Source organism: Lissotriton helveticus, chromosome 1_2, assembly GCF_964261635.1.
Source record: "Lissotriton helveticus chromosome 1_2, aLisHel1.1, whole genome shotgun sequence".
Lineage (NCBI taxonomy): Eukaryota > Metazoa > Chordata > Amphibia > Caudata > Salamandridae > Lissotriton > Lissotriton helveticus.
In genome coordinates, this window is record NC_136058.1 from 269,206,351 (window position 1) to 269,226,356 (window position 20,006).

At 44.6% G+C, this 20,006-nt stretch overlaps 1 protein-coding gene across 4 annotated transcripts in view; it reads right to left on the bottom strand.

Moving 5' to 3' along the window:
• MAST2 (microtubule associated serine/threonine kinase 2) overlaps positions 1-20,006 on the bottom strand; it is a 1,587,681-nt gene that overhangs the window by 331,492 nt on the left and 1,236,183 nt on the right. For all 4 annotated transcript variants that reach the window (XM_078671709.1, XM_078671708.1, XM_078671710.1 and 1 more), the window contains one exon: positions 10,532-10,607. In XM_078671709.1, coding sequence (XP_078527835.1) covers positions 10,532-10,607 — 76 coding nt within the window. The remainder of the gene's footprint in view (positions 1-10,531; positions 10,608-20,006) is intronic.

Genomic DNA, 20,006 nt, shown 5'->3' on the forward strand with positions numbered 1-20,006 from the left:
ACCTTCCACAATTCCAACACATAACAGTATGCAATGTATTTCACAAACGTCGTGATCCTAGCAGCCCCTGCCATCAATGTACGGCGCACACAGAAAAATACAAAATAGCACACATATCCACCCATCCAACTGCAACTGAAAGACCACACCAGCTAGTTATTATGGAAACATGACTCACAAAGACCACAAAACGAGGTAAAACATCACACTGACTTCACTACACTCAACCGCCATCAATCCTAGGAAGGGAAGGATGTAAGAGTGGCATTGACATCTCTGAGAAGTAGAGACCTACAAGTGCACTCTCTTTCTAGGGAATGGCCGCCGCCCAGATGAGCAACAGACGTTCCTTAGCATGGGCTTCATGGCTGCCACTGTGACCTTCTTTAGTCTGGAAGCCAGAGTTCATCTGCCTTCAACCAGGCTACATCTCTCCAGTGTTTGCTGGTCCTGACCTACCTGGACAGCTGCGTGCAGCCTCAGTTTGAATTTCAAATGAAGCCAAACTCATTTTCCACCTATTGTGGAACAGGTACAATTTACATTTTGAGTACAAAGTTGATCTAACAGCTAGGGCGGTCGACCTCGAATCTGGGGAACTGGGTGTGAGTCTCAGCAATGACGCTGAACATCCTGTGATTCTGGGCAAATCACTTAATCTCCCTGTGCCTAACAAAAATTAATGTGTCCTCGTGTGATGCAACTGGTGCTATGTAAAGCACTATATAAAACTCTGTAAAAAAAAAAAAAGAGAGAACTGATTGTTGATTTAGATGAACCTTCATACTTTTGTATGAATATTTCTACTGATGGTTGGAATTTTATTAGTCACTGCCTTTGAGTCTGCATTTTTGCAATCGGTGTCCTTTTAGCTTCTTCAAATGCTACCACTTCTGGTATTGTGTGACCTTTTCCCAGACAGATGTCTGGAGGTGGAAGTGAATTTGGTTGAATTTTATTTAAAGCTTGGACCTTAGTTACCACATTGATGGTATAAACATGAACGTGTCGTAAAACCAGGCAGCACCGCATTGATTTTCTTTCAGCATCGACCTGCAAGTCAAGTGCTTGGGTCATTGCCACCAAGTTGTGTGATAACCCGGAGAAAGTCTGCCTTTCCTTCTGGAGTTTCTGCATGCCAGAGAACAGTCCAGTGTATTAATGTGTTGAAGGCACAATAGCTGTATTCAACAACACAAGAGTGACCACCTGTCAACGGGGTTTCACAACACATACACTTGGAGCTAATCCTACATTGTGTAGGCCAGGATGACAATGACGAAAGCTACACCTCCCAGACACTTATCAATAAGTTTACTGGGATGACAGGACAAGTGTGGATGGAGCCTCTAACAGCTGCGACAAAGTGTTTCGTCTGAGAGGGACCATCGCTTTCGATCTGCCCTAAGCAGATGCTGAACCTCTCTCCATCTCTCCACAAGAAGCCACCTTTGAGATGATGTCCTAGCTGGTCCCTACTCTGAAAACGCCCTCCTCCTCCTCTCCACCATGCCTACGCCCACTCTGAATCTTTTGTACAAAACTGAAAGCTCATTTGTCCTCTTTGGCTTGTTCTCCCCTCCGCCCGCTAGATCTCCTGCCCCGGGGTGGTGGTGCTAGTTTTCACTCTCTGACATCCTTAATGAAGCCTTGTACATTACCTTTGCTTCAGGGGGTCGTGGAATAACTGCTAGGGAAACAAATGACCTCAAAATATGAATGTATGCGCCCAGAGGCGTCACCTGTAAAGCACACCGCAGACTACAGATGTGGATTTTTCTGGCCCGTGACATCCCAATCATTTATTTGCCAGGGGAGTTTTTGTGGTCTCTAGCAAGCTCCACTCAATCCCAGACCCACCATTCATCAGTCACACGGCTCGGCGGCGTGTTTTTGGCACATACAGCCATCAGACAGAAGCAGGCGAGAGGAGCCCACGGGCTAGCAACAATGTATATGTATCTTTAGACCCGTTACCTGTCGGCTCGGTGTCCATGGCTGCATGGAAAGCATAAAAAAAATACCATATTTAAAATAACACAAATCACTGCAGACTTTTAGTAGAAAGAGCAACTATTTGAGGTCTGATCACATAATTCTTCTGCGAAGGCTACTTCTTTCTCGCTGCTGAAACAAAATGACTACCATGAATTACGCCGCACTGCTGGGCATTACCGTATCATGCTCATAGTGGCCGCAGAGGTAAATATTCACATTATTCAGATGTTCTGCAACGCGCGGCCTCACTTCTGCAGTCGCCAATGGAGACTCTGAAGGGATTCTAGTTTGAAGTGTACACAGAGCAGTGGCAGTATCATTACTCAACGAAAACATCCTGTTGTGCTGGTAGACGCTACTAATTGCTAGACAGTGCACAAGCGACATCCACAGGAGGCATCTCGCTGGGATGTGAAAACTAACCAGGCAGGACATAATAGGGAGCGAGGGCGAATCCACCTGCGAAGAAGCAGCAGCGACACAAACTACTATTCAGACTCACTGTTTGTTTCTGAGGAATCGTACCCATTCATAGGTATTTGATTAATTGATACCTTTAAATTTGTAGGAAGCTGTATCCGCTAACGGATCTTGCACCCCAGCTAACTACCAGGAGCACCGGCCCCCTACATCTGGCTGTGGAAGGCTTGTGCCCATAAAGTATGTATATATTGTACAGTGTGTGACACGAGCTATAAAGCTACAGAGATCTTCAAGAGATGAGTAACACAATGGTGTACGAGAACCAACAGATGTGGAATTAAAGCGATGACCAAGTTAGGGCTTACAGTGGGCAAGGGAGCATGGCGGGATGGGTATACCGGGGAGGGATGGCAGGGAACAGAGACGGGGCACCTCCAGGGCACACTGCCTACATTGATCATCTGTGACAGGGACATGGGAGCTGTAACTTTGAGAGGACCTTAACTTTAACATTTCTTATGTTAAGGGTTTCTGCATGCCCCCAGACACGGAGCATCGTGATATTGTCAATGCCCCTTTCTCATCTTTGTTACTTCCAGCATTGCCGCTCAGAGAGAGAGAGAGAGAGACAGAGACAGAGACAGAGACAGAGACAGAGACAGAGACAGAGAGAGAGAGAGAGAGAGAGAGAGAGAGTGTGAGTGTGAGTGTAACAATCAAAACAATTGTGTGAATTAATGGTATCTAAATGCAGTTCTTAAATGACCGTTGCATTTTAAGTACAAAGTGAGCAAAAGAGAGGTATATAGCTACGCATGTCCTCTCTAAGTTTACACATTTTTCCACAATAGGTGCATGGGCTAAAAATTGAGAATCACCCTATCGTGTAATCACTGACCTCACCACAGTATAATTAGGAGAAGACACCTCACACACAGTTTATACAGTTCATGACACAGCAGAGATGGGATGAACAGGTTCAAGGGCAGCGCTGTTCTCTTGACGAATGTGTGACTACACGGAAGTGCTACCACACTTGTGCCGATGAAGTAGGAACAGAAACTAGAACAGGGTAACTTATATCCACAAAAAATTCAGGTATGATAGCCGACTTAAGCCTTAATAACGTTGCATTAAATCTCCTGAGGAATTTGGTAACATTTTAAGAAGACTGAAGAAAGCTAGCTACATTTTTGAGCTATGAAAGTGGCTGAAACATGTCGGCAATCTGCAATGGATGCATGATAGATTTTTACCAAACATCCAAGACTTCACTTTTAACCATGGCTAGGTTACTAGTTAAATAAAAGATATCTTGAGAATATCCTTAGTAATTTTTATATTATAAACTGGATCCCTGCTTATGTCCAGATCCACAATATATCTTGAGCTCCCCAGAAGTGGTGAAGCCTGTTCAAGTGGAAAGAAATCCTTCTCGGTGTGTGATAAGATACCCATGATGAAGTATCCGACTTTAAACTATGTGTGAGGGGGTCTCCAATGTTTTCACCTTACTATGGTGAGGCAGGTGACTACAGCATACGACAATCCAGGAATTCTAGCCCATGCACTTATTATGGATAGGAATTGCAAGACCATTCCATTGTTCTTAGCTGAAACTATGGAATAGAGTGTACCCAGAGTAATTTCCTGTGATTCAGACTTAGTCAAGCATTTTTAGAAATCACCTTTGACATGTGAGCCCCTTCAAGCAGCCGCTGTATGCCCAGATCTTGGCAGTTCGCGCTGGACTGTTCCCATGAGGCACAGGGTCAGACTGATTTGCATATGGCCATGTCTGAACTGGGGTGGCGGAGTGGGCTAAAGAATGGTGATGGATTAAACCCAGATCAGTTGACTGGGGGTGAGTGTTTGATTTGCTCAAACGCTCCGTCCATTATCCCCTTTTGTATCGCTTTGTTCACCCTAAGTGTGGCAGGTTATGCTCAGACTTGAGTCCCTTGCTCACTTGGCCACTGGATTCAAGATAGCCTGGCTGATGAGGATTATGAATCCGAAACCGGTCCCAGGATGCTTGTTTCCGGTCCAGGGAAGACATGGCTTGGCAGTTCGGGCTGGACTGTTCCCATGAGGCACTGGGTCAGACTGATTTGCATATGGCCATGTCTGAACTGGGGTGGCTGAGTGGGCTAAAGAATGGTGATGGATTAAACCCAGATCAGTTGACTGGGGGTGAGTGTTTGATTTGCTCAAACGCTCCGTCCATTATCCCCTTTTGTATCGCTTTGTTCAGATCTGGTCCCAAGCACAGGATGAAACACACCTGTGAATGGTAGTGCTACCATTCATACGTGCAGGGCTGGCTTTAGCGCTGCTGGATCCCAGTGCGACAATCGCCCCACCCCCAAAAAAAAACCTTATTGTCCACGAATTCCCTCACTACCATGCTCCATCTGTACCACTCTTCTCTGCATCGTCCCTCTCTCACATGCTTTTCATTTATTGTATAATGCTACTCATGCCAGTGTAGGGTATCGGAGCACTTTACATCACACACACATTATACAGAGCCAGTGAATCATATGTGTGTAAATAAGTCTTAAGGAAATGTCACTTAAGACAATAAGGATTAAGAGGTGTATTTATTTATTTTAGAGGTTTTATATAGCGCTGGCTGGACCCAGGGGTATCAGAGCGCTTTACATTTTTGAGACAAGAAGGTCAGTAAGACATGGGTCATACATAGCATAAATGAGTATAAACAACATATAAGTCTTCGCCATACATATTTCAAAATGATAAATATGGGAAATAAGAACACCGAAAAGTGGGAGATGTGATAATCAAAAATAACCAGGCATACATTGAAAATTCCAGACGAGGATAGGGAGGTTGGTGGTCAGAATTGGGTTTGTAAGGACGAGAGCTGTAGGGTCAGAAATGAGGGCAGACGGAGGACAAGGGAAGGGGGGGTGCAGGGTGGAGTGAAGGTGGTAAACAGGGAGGTGGAAGTGACGAGGAGGAAGGGCGAAGTAAGGCTGAAAAGAAGGGAGGCAGATGTATCTGAGGTCGGACAGAAGTGGCCAGTGGAAGATGGCAGATATGGATTATGGTCCCCAATATTTATTGAGGAGATGTAGTTTGAGTTCTTTTTTGAAGCAAGGGTAGGAAGGGTTGCAACGAAGGTCAGTTGGAAGGGCATTCCAAATGCATGGAGCGTTGCCGGAAAAGGACCGAGACTGGGTGGTTTTCTTTTTTTGAATGGGGGGGATAAGAAGGAAGGTGTTTGTGCTTCTCAAGGAACGGGAGCAACCGGCTTTTGTGAGTTTGTTAGCGAGGTAGGTCGGTGTATTCTGATGGAGAATTTTGTGTGTAATGCAGGCTGTTTTGTACGTGGATCTACCTTCAATGGGGAGCCATTTAAGGATTTTAAGGGTAGGGGAGATGTGGTCGAATCGCTTGCAGTCAGAGGTAAGCCTAGCTGCAAGGTACAGCACAGATTTAAGCGGTGCGAGGTGGATCTTGGGAATTCCGGGGAGAATGGCATTGCCATAGTCGATGCGAGAAAGAACAAGGGATTGGACTGCTAGTTTGAAATCATCGATAGGGATGAAGGGCTTGATTTTCTTAAGTAGGAGGAGTCACATGTCACTGATCCTAGTAGGCAGTATATTTTAAGAGTTTTTTTTGTCTGGAGAAGCACAAACTCAGGATTTAAAACGTACCACAGTGGCTCGTTTTACTAACAAGAATGTATTTTTAACCAAAGTAACTCTTTTAGCAACATTAGGATAATGAAAGACTGAAGGAAAAAAACATAATGCGCCAATACCTAGGGCCACTGCATTTGTGCGATTAAGAGCCATGACGTTTGTCGCATAATTGTAGATTTGCGGCATCTGCCATATAATCAATCATCTGCTGTACAATCTGCACGTTCGCAACAAAACTAATTTAGTTTTTGGCTCAAATGGTCCAAAAGTTACTAAAAATGCACCAACACGTGTTGCAGCACAGAAGTCCCTTTGCAAAAGTTGAACGGTTGCCTTTCTGCTGCTTATTGCTATATTTGGGTGTTTAAATGGTACTGATGTGCAACTAATGCCCAGATTGCGTCAACACGTTTAAACATGACAAAACAAAGTAATATCACAAAATGTGCTGCATTACGCCGTATAATTAGCCTTATCTTGCTGTACAATTCACTCAACTCTGCCACATAATTCGCCCTGCCTCATGATTCCAGTGGCCCTGCCCATACCATGCAGTTAGCATGCAGCCCTTCGATGACAGTTCAAAGCTCATTGTGCCATATTAGGGTTGTAACTTATGAACTGCAAGCAACAAAGGGATATCTGTGACAAAAGCAGTAACTTTAAGAAACCCACATAAAATACAGTTCAGGAACACGTGGCACACGTTCTTTGCAGCAGGCACATTAACCTTCTGTGCTATGTTATCATAAGTGGAAACTGCCAGTAGACAAAACTCTGCTCTCTGTCCAGCAGGAGCATTAATCACCTGAGTTATATTGACATTTTTATTGTTGCTTGAAAACTTTTCACACAGGAACTCTACAGCAGGTGCTTTTTAAACGTGTGTTATTCTAAACATGGCGTCCCCCCTCCACCTCTTCCCCCCAGGTCAGCGCCAGGCGCGGCTGCACCAGTCGCACTGCCTTAGAACTGGCCTTGCTTACATGGTAATGAATTTGGACTGGACTATCTGTTTTTAGGCACAATCAAGATTAATTTGCTTTTTTGTTGGTTCCTTGTCTCTAATAGCACTGGCAAGCCCGAAAAGAAATTGAACAGAATGGACTCCGCATAACTGGCTGTTCACACTGATTCAAACATTTTCATCCATTGCTCTTGTGCGGTCTCGGTGAGTTAGAATAAATCGTGGGGTCCCAGGCTGGAGCTGCAATGAGGATTACAACTGCTCCCCTCGAGAGGGTTCAACTAGACGAAAACACATCTAGGGTTGTTTGGATTTCTGGTCAAAGGGTGCATATCCCGGGGTATAGCAATCTGTGCAACATATGCAATAGCATCAGAGACTAGTGGACGAGGGGTCCACTGAACCCAAATTATGGCTGTCCTTTTTTATCTATCCGGGAAGCAAAGGGAATATTTCCCTTGCTTGAATTTGGGCTAGCTGCTAAACTGTGAACTTAGCTACCAGGCTGGAGACAAACATCTCCTTTAGAGCAAGGCCAAAACTGATCTGCATATGGTTGGTTCTTGCCTGTAATGCCAGTGAAGAGCTAAAACAATGAAATACAATATGTTCTGCATAACTACAAGTGACTCAGATGGCCAGCTATTTTCATGCTCTCTCTACTACGTGGCAAAATATATAGTTTTCCAGAATTAAATAAGCATTGGCAGAGCCAATCTTTTTTAACTTGCCAATGCTCTTAGCTCGATACTACTAGTTTGGCCAGTAGTGGATGCCTTTAAAATTGTGACAAAATAGGCATACACAACAGTGATGGATGGAATGCTAGAATTGATCTAAGCCACTGGTAATCACTCGGAGACTCATCCCCATCTATCGTTATTCTGCAAACCATGCCACCTCAGTTTGGACCCAGCTATATGCAAACCAGTCTTGACCCTGCTCCAATAGGAATAGTACAACCCTAACTGCCGTGCTAGGTCTTCCCTGAACCGGTAAACAGGCAACCTAGGATCTGTTTTGCCCTAGTTATGGGCTCATCAGTCAGGTACAGAATGGTTCCAGAGACCCGGTGTGCACGGGACCCATATCTGGGCATATCCCGTCCCACTTAGGGCGACAAGAATAGTATATAAAACAGTGATAGATGGACTTTCTGAATGAATCTCAGCCACTGATAATCACTCAGGGCCGCATCCATCTACTGTTCGGCTGCACTGTTCAGATTGGAGCCAGGTCAAGATTGATTTGCATATAGCTGGGTCCAAACTGAGGTGGCACGGTGTGCAAAATAACGATGGATTGGGAAGCAGCCTGAGTGATTACCACTGGCTGAGATTAATTAAAGCATTCCATCCATCAGTATATGCAAATCAGCCTTGACCCTGCTCCAATAGGGACCAACAATTGTTTAATAAGAAATTGAAGCAAAAAAATATGAAACATTTATTTTTATTGAAATGCCAGTTTGATTGACTGAGCCAATGTCGTTATTTTACACAGGCTAGTACAGCCATGCAAACATAAGTAAGTTCCTCGAATCGCCTGTAGAGGGCGAGCTCTTTCTGAGTCGTTGAGAAAAATTGTTCGCTCGTTCAGCTCGACAGGTTTGTTAATATCAATCTTTACAATATGGCGTGCCCTTTAATGATCTGAGGGGGCACAGGGTTCTTGCAGGGTGCGCTGCTCAAACTTTGTGGCTTTTAAAAAATATTTTCCTTGAAACATTCCCAGTATTTTCCTTGTGAGCTATTGTCGAAGTTTTCTGAATTAGAGCTCTGTGCGATTTAGAAATGCATCGTAACCAAATTGGTATTAACTGGAGAGTTGTAATTTTTTTTTTAGATTGGACTAATATATACAGGGCCAACTTTAGCGCAGGTGGGGCCCGGTGGACAGTCTTTTTAGGCACCCATTCACCCCCATATGACCTTCTCCTCGGATTCCCTCACTACCACAAGGGCTAAAGTGCTCCTCATCTCTCTATGGCCTCTCTCTCAACAAGAATAATTTATTGGTTTAGATCTCGGCTGAGATGAACAATATTTACCAAAAAGTAAAAGTTGATAGCTTGAATATATTTAATTCGTTTTAGAGCACAGGTAAAGGCTGGCTTTACTAATCCACTTAACTATGCACATAAAATACAAATCTGACAAAACTCCCATCTCCCTCTTCGCAGGAACATTAATCACGAGAGTTATGAAATTTTTATTGCTGCATGAAAGCTGGAAGCACAAGCAACTCTGCAGCATGATATTTTACTTCGGAAGTTATTGCTAAACCGCCAGTCCACCGTGTGCAGCTGCACCTGTCGCACCGCCCTAAAGCCGGAGTTCATAATTTCTTTCTTCCTATTTTATGAGAATTCAGAATGTCAGAATGTTGTGTAGTGGCAAACGTCACCTTGCAGTACTGCACATGAAATGAGGAGTTAAAGCATACAGAGGAGCAGTGAGTGGGTGGGTTTCTGGGGGCCTAGGAGCTCAGAGTCTCCGGGATGTTGCTGGCCTTTGCTATGTGGCTCTCCAACCCCCTCAGTGAGTATGGGGCAGGCGTTCTTAAGCGCATAGAGCCCCCGGGCGATGGCGAGGTTGAGGGCAGGAGAGTCACTGAACTCATGGAGGAGAGCAGGCGAATGCTAGACTTTTTTCCTGTTAAATTCCAGCACGATGCTAGTAGACTGCCCCTTGCCAGCATCCACAGAAAGTTCAGTCAAAAGTAAGTTCAGATTTTGAAAAACTTTGGAATAGTTTGTTTCTCCTCTCAGACATGACTTAAAGGCACTCGGAAACCTAGAAGCATGAATGCACCAATACGTTTCTACATGGCACAAAGGATTTTAATGGAGAACTGCTTTTAACACTTCTCTAAATTTCACAGGATTCTCTAGAAGAGACAGTCAGGATCCATTCCAGATTAAGACCTATAACCAGCATCATCCCAGCAAGGCGCCCATTCTACATGGGTCCCTAAAAGCACTTTCTTTAATACCGCCTACAAGAATGGATCCCACCATCTCCAGATGCGGATCTCGAACTTTACATTGAAAAAAGACATCTATTTCTAGCATTAAAAGCAGGATGACCTTGTTTGCGTAATCTACAAAGCAGTCCAAATTGACCAATCAGTGGAAAGCAGGGTGTAAAGGTTGATGTGCGATGACTTGCAAATGTATGCATCAGATAGGTTACAAAATATTGCAGACTTGGGGCCTGAGTCACAAAGTTAGGAGTGTGGAGGCTCCAGACTCCACACCGTGGGCACTGCAGAGAGTGCGCTGTAAAGCGATTCCGCACCAAGTGCAGATATTCTGCCACAAATGCAGAGACCCCGCACTCGTAACCTTACTACACATAAGTACCTTAGCGAATCGGGCCCTCGTTGTTTGAAATGGTGATGGCAAAGGCCGCTAGGTCACCCAAGATGATGCAGGTGCGCCCTACCATTACAGACAGCATGTACTCACCTCCGGACAGGGACGAAGGAGAAGTGAGCAGCGGCATTGGGAGAGAAATTCCTGGGGCTGTCCAAGGGACTGCTACCTGTGAGAGAGAAGAGGCGGTAAAGAAGCGTTAGAGTCCGTAGTCGCACCCAATGTCAAACAGCACAAGCTAATTGTTGTGTAGTACCCTTGCACAGCAACAGATACTTCTGGGAGAAGCTTACTGGTGTTTGATGACGTTTGGCAAATTTAAGCATCTGACACATTCCATTTCCTTCTCAATCAATTTGCAGTGTTTGAACAGTTAACATCATCATCACGTCCTGCTAAAATGAGTTCATATGGTGACCCCTTACGATGAAATGACAGACCCGCCTTGAGTCTAACCAACAACGGGCATCTTGTCTTTGACTGGGAAAAGCGCAGAGGCCAGTCATCCAGCGGGATGCTAAAAAAACACAGCATCAGCATCACAGGTTCTGCTCAACCTCTGGGCTGCATTCAACACACTCTAGAAGGATGGACATACCCCAGAACCAGGAGGGTCACTTGGACACATTCCTTCCTAATGGGTCGTACACACAAGCAAAATACATGGTCAACCTACTCATCACATACCCCCTAAGAAGCCTTGAAAGTGTTCCTCACTAACTCCCTGAGTATTTAACCTCTACTGGAACTCCCCCTGAGACACAATGGTGTGGTCTTAAAGAGACCACAAGAGCAAACGCAACACAGATCATCTAATTCTAGCCATCCCAGGAAATAAACAAAAAGAACCTTCCACCCAAGACTTCAGTGGTATTAAGAACCTGATGCAGAAGAGCGCAAACTTATAAAAAACAAACTTTGGCAAAGCCAATTGGTCTCGTCTACGTGAGAGCTACTGGCTTTGGCAATGTGTGATGGCCATTATGTACACCAGCATGGCTGCGGTTCAGCATGGCTAAAAGTTAGTGGCATTGAGTGGGGTGGGGTTGATTGTAGATGGTTAGATTGGAGTAGACTGGATTGGGGTAGAGTGGCGTGGGGGTAGAGTGGAGTGGGGGTAGAGTGGAGTGGGGGTAGAGTGGAATGGGGGTAGAGTGGAGTGGGGGTAGAGTGGAATGGGGGTAGAATGGAGTGGGGGTAGAATGGAGTGGGGGTAGAATGGAGTGGGGGTAGAATTGAGTGGGGGTAGAATGGAGTGGGGTAGATTGAATTAGAGAAGATTGGGTTGGAGTGGGGTAGATTGGAGTGGACTGGAGATCAGATACAGACACACCCCGGAACTCACGTGGTCGGACCACTTCATTGTGCACTTCACCCTAGCTGAACCTCTTCGTACTGCCCCCCCAACCACCAAAGGACCAGGGTCACTCAACAACAATGGACAAATGCCCTCAGTGCCACACACTACCAAGCTGGACCAGACAGTAGAGAACTTAATCGCATAGATCACCAGCATTACCAACCGAGTCGCTCCCACCAAACCAGTCGAAACGAGCCAGCTGGTATACCCTGGAACTTAGTACGTTGAAGCACAGGTGGCAAGCAACTGGAAAGAAGATGGCACACCAGCAGGAACCACATTACCCAAGCCACCAATAAATTAGCCCTCAATAACTACCACTGCCAGCTCAAAGCCACAAAAAAGGGGCCCTGACCCACCGGATCGAGGCCGGCGCCAACCAAATAAAGGAACTTTTCACCATCATCAGAGAATTCACCTGCCTGTCAGCTACCAAAAACACGATCCCCCTCCTCACAAGAACTCTGCATCGCCCTCGCCGACCACTTCCACTACAAGTTAGCAACCATCAATAGAAACTTCGATCCCCAACCCTCCGAACCTCTTCAGCAACCCATCAACCATCACCGCCGACCTCCCGCTCACCACATGGGAACAACTCAGCATCCAAATACAACCACTCTTACGAACTTCATCAGAATAGGGTGGAGTGGAGAAGGATGGATTAGCGTACGGTAGATTGGAATGAAGAGGGGTAGTTTGAAGTGGCGTAGATTGGAGTGGAGTGAACTGAAGTGTGGTGGGGTAGGGTAGATTTCAGTGGGTTGGATTTGGGTAGATTGGAGTGGAGTAGATGGGGTAGATTGAGGAGTAGTTGGTTGGAGTACGGCAGGTTTAAGTGGGGTACACTGCGATGGGGTGGGTTAAATTGGAGTGAAGTGTGGTAGATTGGAGTGAAGTGGAGTGGAGTGGGGCAGATTAAGTGTGGCACAAATTAGTGTAGAGTAGGGAAAATTGGAGTGTGGTAGATTGGAGGTGAAATGGGTAGATTGTGGTAGAGTAGAAAGGGTAGATTGTGGTAGAATGGAGCGGGGTAGATTATGGTAGACTGGAGTGATGTAGATTGTGGTAGAGTGGGGTAGTTTAGAGTGGGGAGGAGTTGGATAATTGCAGTGAAGTTTGGAGTGGAGTAAATTGGACAGGGGTAGAGTAAAGTGGAGTGGTGCCTGGTAGATTGGACTGGATTGGGGTACATTTTAGTGGGGGTAGATTGGAGTAGGATAGACTGGATTTGAGTGGGGTATATTGAAGCAAAGTCAGATTTGAGTGGAGCGTGGTAGAATGGTGTGGGGTGGGGTGGGGTTGACTGGATTAGACTGAGGGGAGATGGGCAGACTGGAGTGGGGTGGACTGGGACAGAGTGGAGCAAGGTAGATCGGAATGGAGTGGGGTAGATTGATTCATAGTGAAGTGGATTGGGATAGTTTGGAGTGGGGTAGATTGGGTTAGAGTGAGGTAGACTGAAGTAGTGTGGGGTTGGTAATTGGTGTGGAGCAGATTGGAATGGTGTGGAGCAGATTGGAATGGAGTGGAGTAGACTGGAGTGGGGTAGGGTAGATTGGGTGGAGTGGGTTAGATTGGAGTGGGGTAGATTGGAGTGGAGTAGAATGATTTGTAGTGGAGTGCATTAGGATAGCATGGAGTGGGGTAGAGGTAGGAGTGGGGTGTGTAAATTGGGATGGGGCAAATTGGAATAGAGTGGGGTAGATTGGGTGAAGGGGTTAGACTGGAGTGGAGTATATTTAGGCTTTCCTGTTTTCAGTTTCTATTTTTGGTAAATTCTGGTGGTGTTTTTTCAGTATTTTCCAGTGATTTCAATACCTCAAAAAAACAGTGCTTTTCAGTGATTACTCATTTTCGCGCCATAAAAAACAACTGAAACAGTGTTTTACCGGTGTTTGTGGAACGCTTTGCTTTTATTATTGCTTGTTTTCTTCATTGATGCATGGTATATAGACAGTGTACGCACAGTGTATATGAGGTCCAAATACAGTTTTACAAGTAGAACTTATTGGAATAACCCATACAATATTTCTTCAATGAGTCTTTGGTCATTTGCGCTCTCTCTTTCCTTCCAATGAAATGTTTATTTGTGAAAAGGCCCTCTCGACTTTGGCACTTGAGACTGGCAACTCCAAAACAGCCAGTACACAATTTGCCAACTTTGGCCACTGACGTAGCTTTCCATGCCAATACTGGTGCGCCTGAAGGTCCCTGCGACAGGTTTTGCAACATATGCGTTGAACTGGGTGCATATGCCCTCAGAGGTATTAAAGCGGTCAAAAATGAAGCTGTACTTTTCAAAGTCTGGAGATAATTCCCCTTTACGGAAGGGGTCTAACACTTGCGCAGAGTACCACAGTGAGACTTCATTGACTTCAAACGACATGGTTGGGGAAGGGACATTTCTATGCATCATTGCTAGCCATTTCTCATGCATAGTAAAATAACATTTCCTGAATTAGTCCTCAACATTTCTTTGCTTGACTAGTTTCAAGCACTCTAACATGGAACATGTTGCGGTGCCAAAGTCACTAAAAGTGTCGCCCAGCCTACTTTCGAGGAGATGTTTCACATCTACACCAATTATGCTGAACACTTGGTAGACAAGGGTATTTCCTGACTCTAGTTTTTTGATTCTGTCCACTACAGCAGTCATGCTTTCCTGGAAAAACCTAAGAATGCAGTAGAGTCTACTTTTTTTCACATCACTATCAATATGCGGCCGAAGATCAAGATCAATACAAAAAAAACACTTAGAAACCGGTTGCGTACTGGAGATGCCACTAAACAGTCTCCCAACCAATTGGTGAAATTGAAGAACACATATTTGAGGCATAGGCTAGCATAAGAAGCCATTTTATCTTTAAAGCCTGATGACCCCAAACAAAAAGTCCAACCAGCCACCCTAAATGAGACTCTCAGTCCAATCACACATGAAAAATTAGTTTTAAAGAAGGGCACAATGTGTCTCAGGTTTTCGCTCTGGGACTCTCTCCCTTGTCCCCTTGGCCTTGAATTGACTAAGGATTGGAAAGTCTTGAAAACATGTTTGTTCCAATAGCTGACCTTGAAGCAAAACCTTCAGCCATCATGACTCTAACAGGCACATTCAAGAAAACTGCCAAATTGCAGTTTCTAAGTGCTCTTGAGTTAAAACTCTAAAAATCTGTATCCTTGGTACCCTTAATGCTTTTTAACCATCATGGTTTTTAACAGAGGGGCACTCAGTTACTTCTCAGAGAGACGAGACCTAATGTATATCTTTAATTGTTCATATCATAGTGTAGAATACGGGCGTCCAATGTCAGAAGAGGTTGTAACGCAACTGGTCCTTATGTAAAGCACTCTGATACCTACGGGTCTTGTTTGCGCTATATAAAATCCTCCTCCCTAAAAAACTATGGAGCAAGAATTCACACGCATCATTTATAAATGGAACTCATTTACATGGTTAGTGACAGTACAGAAAATCTGGCACTGATTTGTTACTCCTGGGCCTACCTTGGTTTAGAAGAACTTGCGGAGGCTCTCCATCCATTTAACCACAAAAATGAAAAACTATTAACCCCCAAGCTCTCTGACGCTGATTGGAACCTCTGAATTGCAGGCCGTAGACAGATCGAGTGCACCAAGAAAGTCGTACTCTTAAACAAAATACATTGTATGAGCAATACTTGTAGTTACAGCATGCTTCATCTCAGGCCCTGAATTGTATATGCAGATACTTCATTCTACCCAAGCCTGGCACTCTCTTCCGAAATGCTGCAATTTTCGCCCACTGGGTGAAAAATATTATTTTCAGGGAGTATTACTTCTGGAAACGGAGTGAATATGTCCAGCAGTTACATAGTATGCACTGCAGACCGAAACACCTATGGTGCAGAGGGACAGAGCAGGGTGTTTCTGTGCAACAGTAGTGCCTGGTCGTGTTTGGCTTTTGAATAATGCACATTTTTTAGCAACTGTTTAGTCTGTCTGTGTTCCTGTGGTGTATATGCAGATTTCGGGTGGGGGTAAGGAGAGATTCTTCCAGCAATCGGCATAATGGAGATGCAGGGGCTCTAAGAAGGGGTGAAAAACAAGAACTCCTCGTTAAGAAAATGGCCTTTTACAGACCTGTTAAGTACTCGGGTGTGGCTGCAGTAAGACGGACGCCAGGACACAATAGCTCCTCTCCCCTCTCCACGTGAGCCAGGCAGGGGGCCTGGTGTTGCTTTGGCCCGTTGGCCATTCACACCTCGGCTCCCCATTCTCTTGTCTGTCTTCGCCCCCTGCACTCTGTGATGCACTAAACAGTGGGACACTCCGTTACTTCTCAGAGAGACGTAAATAATGTATATCTTCAATTATTCTCATACTGTAGAGAACGGGTGTCCAATGTCAGAAGAGGTTGTAACGCAACTGGTGCTCATGTAAAGCGCTCTAATACCTCCTGGCCTTGTTTGCGCAAAAAAATGTATAATAATCCAGCACTGATTTGTTACTCCTGGGCCTACCTTGGTTTAAAAGAACTTGCAGAGTCTCTCAATCCACTTAACCATAAAAATAAAAAGCTATTAACCCCCAAGCTCTCTGATTGGTCCTTCCCCGTCATCGCCTCGGTGGCATGTGTGGAAGGGTGACTGATCGATAACCATGACACACGCTGCTTGCCTGCATCCCTGGATGGCACGACAGCGGCACTGCCAACCCTGCTGTGTGCTCCTGGCGGCCATGAAAGTGAAGACTGCAGCCCTGTGGTGCCCGCCCTGAATACGCTGCTCTGAAAATGAAGTCTGTTGCGTCAAGGCGCTATATTCTGAACTAGCGCCTGGCAGCTGACGTGCTGTAGACCTCAGTGCTGCATCAGACTGCTGCTTTCATGCTCCAAACAGCGCCTAGAAGTACACAATCGTCACCGGGCTCCATGTCTGCAGAAAAGGGCAACAAAACCGCTCCTTCCCATGAAGGACCCAGCATGACGGACAGGACTTCTCAGAGGTTGCAAGGCCAGTCTGCACCGACATCTGAACATCTTCCATTGTTACAGTACGCTGTCTGACGATGTATCACTTGTCTATGTAATCCAAACCGGGCTACAAAGGGCTCCTAATGCTCGTTCTCAGGCCAAAATTGGAGCTTGGCCTAATGCTTTGGCGCCATCAAGTGGACAAAAGGTGCATGTGGCCAAGTGGTGAATAAAATTTGATGAAATCAGCGATACTCGGTTTAAACCGGGTCAGCTAATTTGCAGTCGGTAGTGTAAATTCGAGCAGAGTCGGTTTAAACCGAAATCCGGACAGCCTAAGTATACTGTAGCAAAGTGGGGTGGGTAGAGTGGGGTACATCAGAGTGGAGTCGGATAGACTGTAGGGGGATGCGGTAGATAAGAGGGAGTAGAGTGGAGAGGGCTAAGTGTAGTGAGGGGTGTAGAGTCGAGTGGTGTGGCATAGAGTATCTTTGAGTGGAGAGGCATAGAGTGCAGTGGCGTGGCGTAGATTGGAGTGGTATGGCATAAAGTGGGAAGGCATAGTGTGGAGCATGCATGGTGTGGTAGGCTCTGCCATTACAGACAACACATTTTCAATTGAAATGATCATTACATTTACACAGACATAAGGTTACACCGCACACAAAAACATTTGCTTCATTTATACTAATTCAGATATATTCTGAGACATCAGCACATTTCATTTTTTTGTGTGTGTTAGAAAAAACAGAAAACATCTTAAACCCTCTCCTCTTCCATGGATACTCTGCAGGATTGTCACAAATTCTCTCACTTTGAAGTCAGAGAAAGAAAAGTAAACACCATGCTCCCTCAAAAAGAGAGCACAGCAAATGTGACAAGATAAGAACAAGGCCTGTGTACAGAAGGCGAGTTTGTGGAAGAATACAGTAAACAAGGTTTGGGAAATGGGAGGGTCGAACTCAAACTGGACAGCACAAAGCAAATTAAGCCAGACATTTTGAGTTACAAAGCCAATGGTAAGCAACGGGTGAAATGCATTCCTAGGCCAGCTTTATCAATGTCCCCAAGATGTCTTTAGCAAACTAGACAGGTAGGCTGCGAGCTAAAAAAAAGAGTGCTATGGTCTGCAGTTTACAAAACAAGCAAATACACCAAATTACATCCGATCTAGACACTTACAGGTACTGACTGCTTAACAACAGCAGAGAGTTAGAGCACTTGGATAAGCAGAGAGTTTAACACTATGTTGACATCTTAATTACACTTTCTCCCCAACCAGCATAAAATAAATAACCTTTTCAGAGATGGGTTTAAATCGATTGTTTAAACACAACCTTTATGCCACATTCCAAACCCCAAGGTAGCGACATTTTTGTGTGCAAATGTCAACTCCACGTAATCCCTTGTCTCCAATTTCTGTATTCTTTTACGCACAGAGATGTACCAAAGAAAGAGAATGTGAGAAGGTGACCTACATGAAGACATGAATATTGGGAGAGCAGTGAACCAGTACAGAGTGATGCGTGCACGCTGTGACAGAAAATAATAATACGAAAAACTGCCATTTCTAACAGAAGATGCAAAAAGCAAATACATTATAAGAATTCAAGTAAAATGAAGCATAGCAAGGACCAGGCCGAAGATAAAACAGCTCACAAGATAGGAGGCGGAGAGCAAAATACACTGAACATAGTAGAGAAAATATTGCATGCATAAACGTTTATATAAGTTTTTGGTGGATACAGATATTTCATCAATCATTAACGATTTTGGATCATGAGAAACACAAAATAATGCATTAAGTGAAAGGTAAAAAACACACACAGGACCTTCATATGAATGAAGAACATGCGCGCAACCAGGTTTAGTGACAGCTCATGTCCAGCATTTAAGAGATATTTTTGCTTTCATTTGGTTTAGCATTTTCACTGTCTTACCTATGATTATGAAATCTGGATTTTCACCATCATTTAGGTTTCAAGGGACCCACATGAATGTTGTAATAAATTGGGTTATTAGTTAAGGGAGCTGGAGAGGTTGATGACCCACACCTTAAGTAATAAGCACAGTCCTTGTCAGGGTCAACCACTAAAGTCACTAAAATAACCAGAGCTCAACCCCCTGGCAGCTATGGCACAAACAGACAGGCTTAAAATAAGGCAATATAGAAAGTATTTATGCAATATCAAAACAGTAATAAAGTCAAAATACGACACAAGAAAAACCCCAAACTAATTTAGAAAAATAGAATACATATTAATAAATAAATGGTATATTAATTAAATTAAATCACGTAGCTGCCCTAACAACGGGGCTTCCCAGAGCTGACCACCAGACTGGAGTACCATATCAAAAGAGCACCAAAAGAGATCAGAATCTCCAAATAGACGAAAAGCCAGATTTGAGCTTTTATTTTTTTTAAATAAAAATGATTCTGGATATTTCTTAACTTGAGAGGCAAACTGTTCCAAAGGGCCGGAGACAAAACTCGAAAAGAGCAGCTCTGTTTTGCTCAAATTTAATTTTAAAAATTGTCATTCTACTGGCTACTGACACCATAAAACCAATTTGGTAATATCCTTAAAGGAGTCAGCGGACAAAGAAAAGATAAGTTGAGTATCATCTGCATGTGAGACAATAGAGACCCCCAGATGTTTCACTATCTCTGCCAAAGGTCTAACACATAAGTTAAACACAGTGGGGCTCAAAGAGCAGCCCTGAAGAACCCCATGTTCCAAAGTCTGGAAAATGAAGAAAACCAGCATTGGCATAGCCAATAGGTCTCGCCTTTGGGACCTTATAAGTATTTAGCTATGCAGCACAATATCCTTAGTGCAACAACATCAACTGTGGCATGGCTAAACACTTATAAGGTCCAAAGGCGAGACCTATTGGCTATGCCAATGCTTGTTAGATGTGGCCTGAAGAGAGCTCGGAGCTGTCTGTTCTTTAAGACCTGGCTTTGCTGTGTGGTCTGCAGTGGGTCTTCGCCTGCAGACACCCACAAGCACACAGGATTACCTTGATGGGATCGCAAGCACGCAGAGAGGTAGGACATTCATTCTGGAACGTTCATGTGGCTATGAGTGCACTGAACCCTGTGGGACAGACAATCTGCCCCCACTGGTATATCTTCCCTTTAGTCAAATGTAAAGTATGAGTTCTGCTCAAAGAAAACTCATCAGCATGATTGGTATCGTAGTGGAATGTCCCAGGCTCTAGCTGCAGCTCTAGGATAAGACCAGCTCACGGTT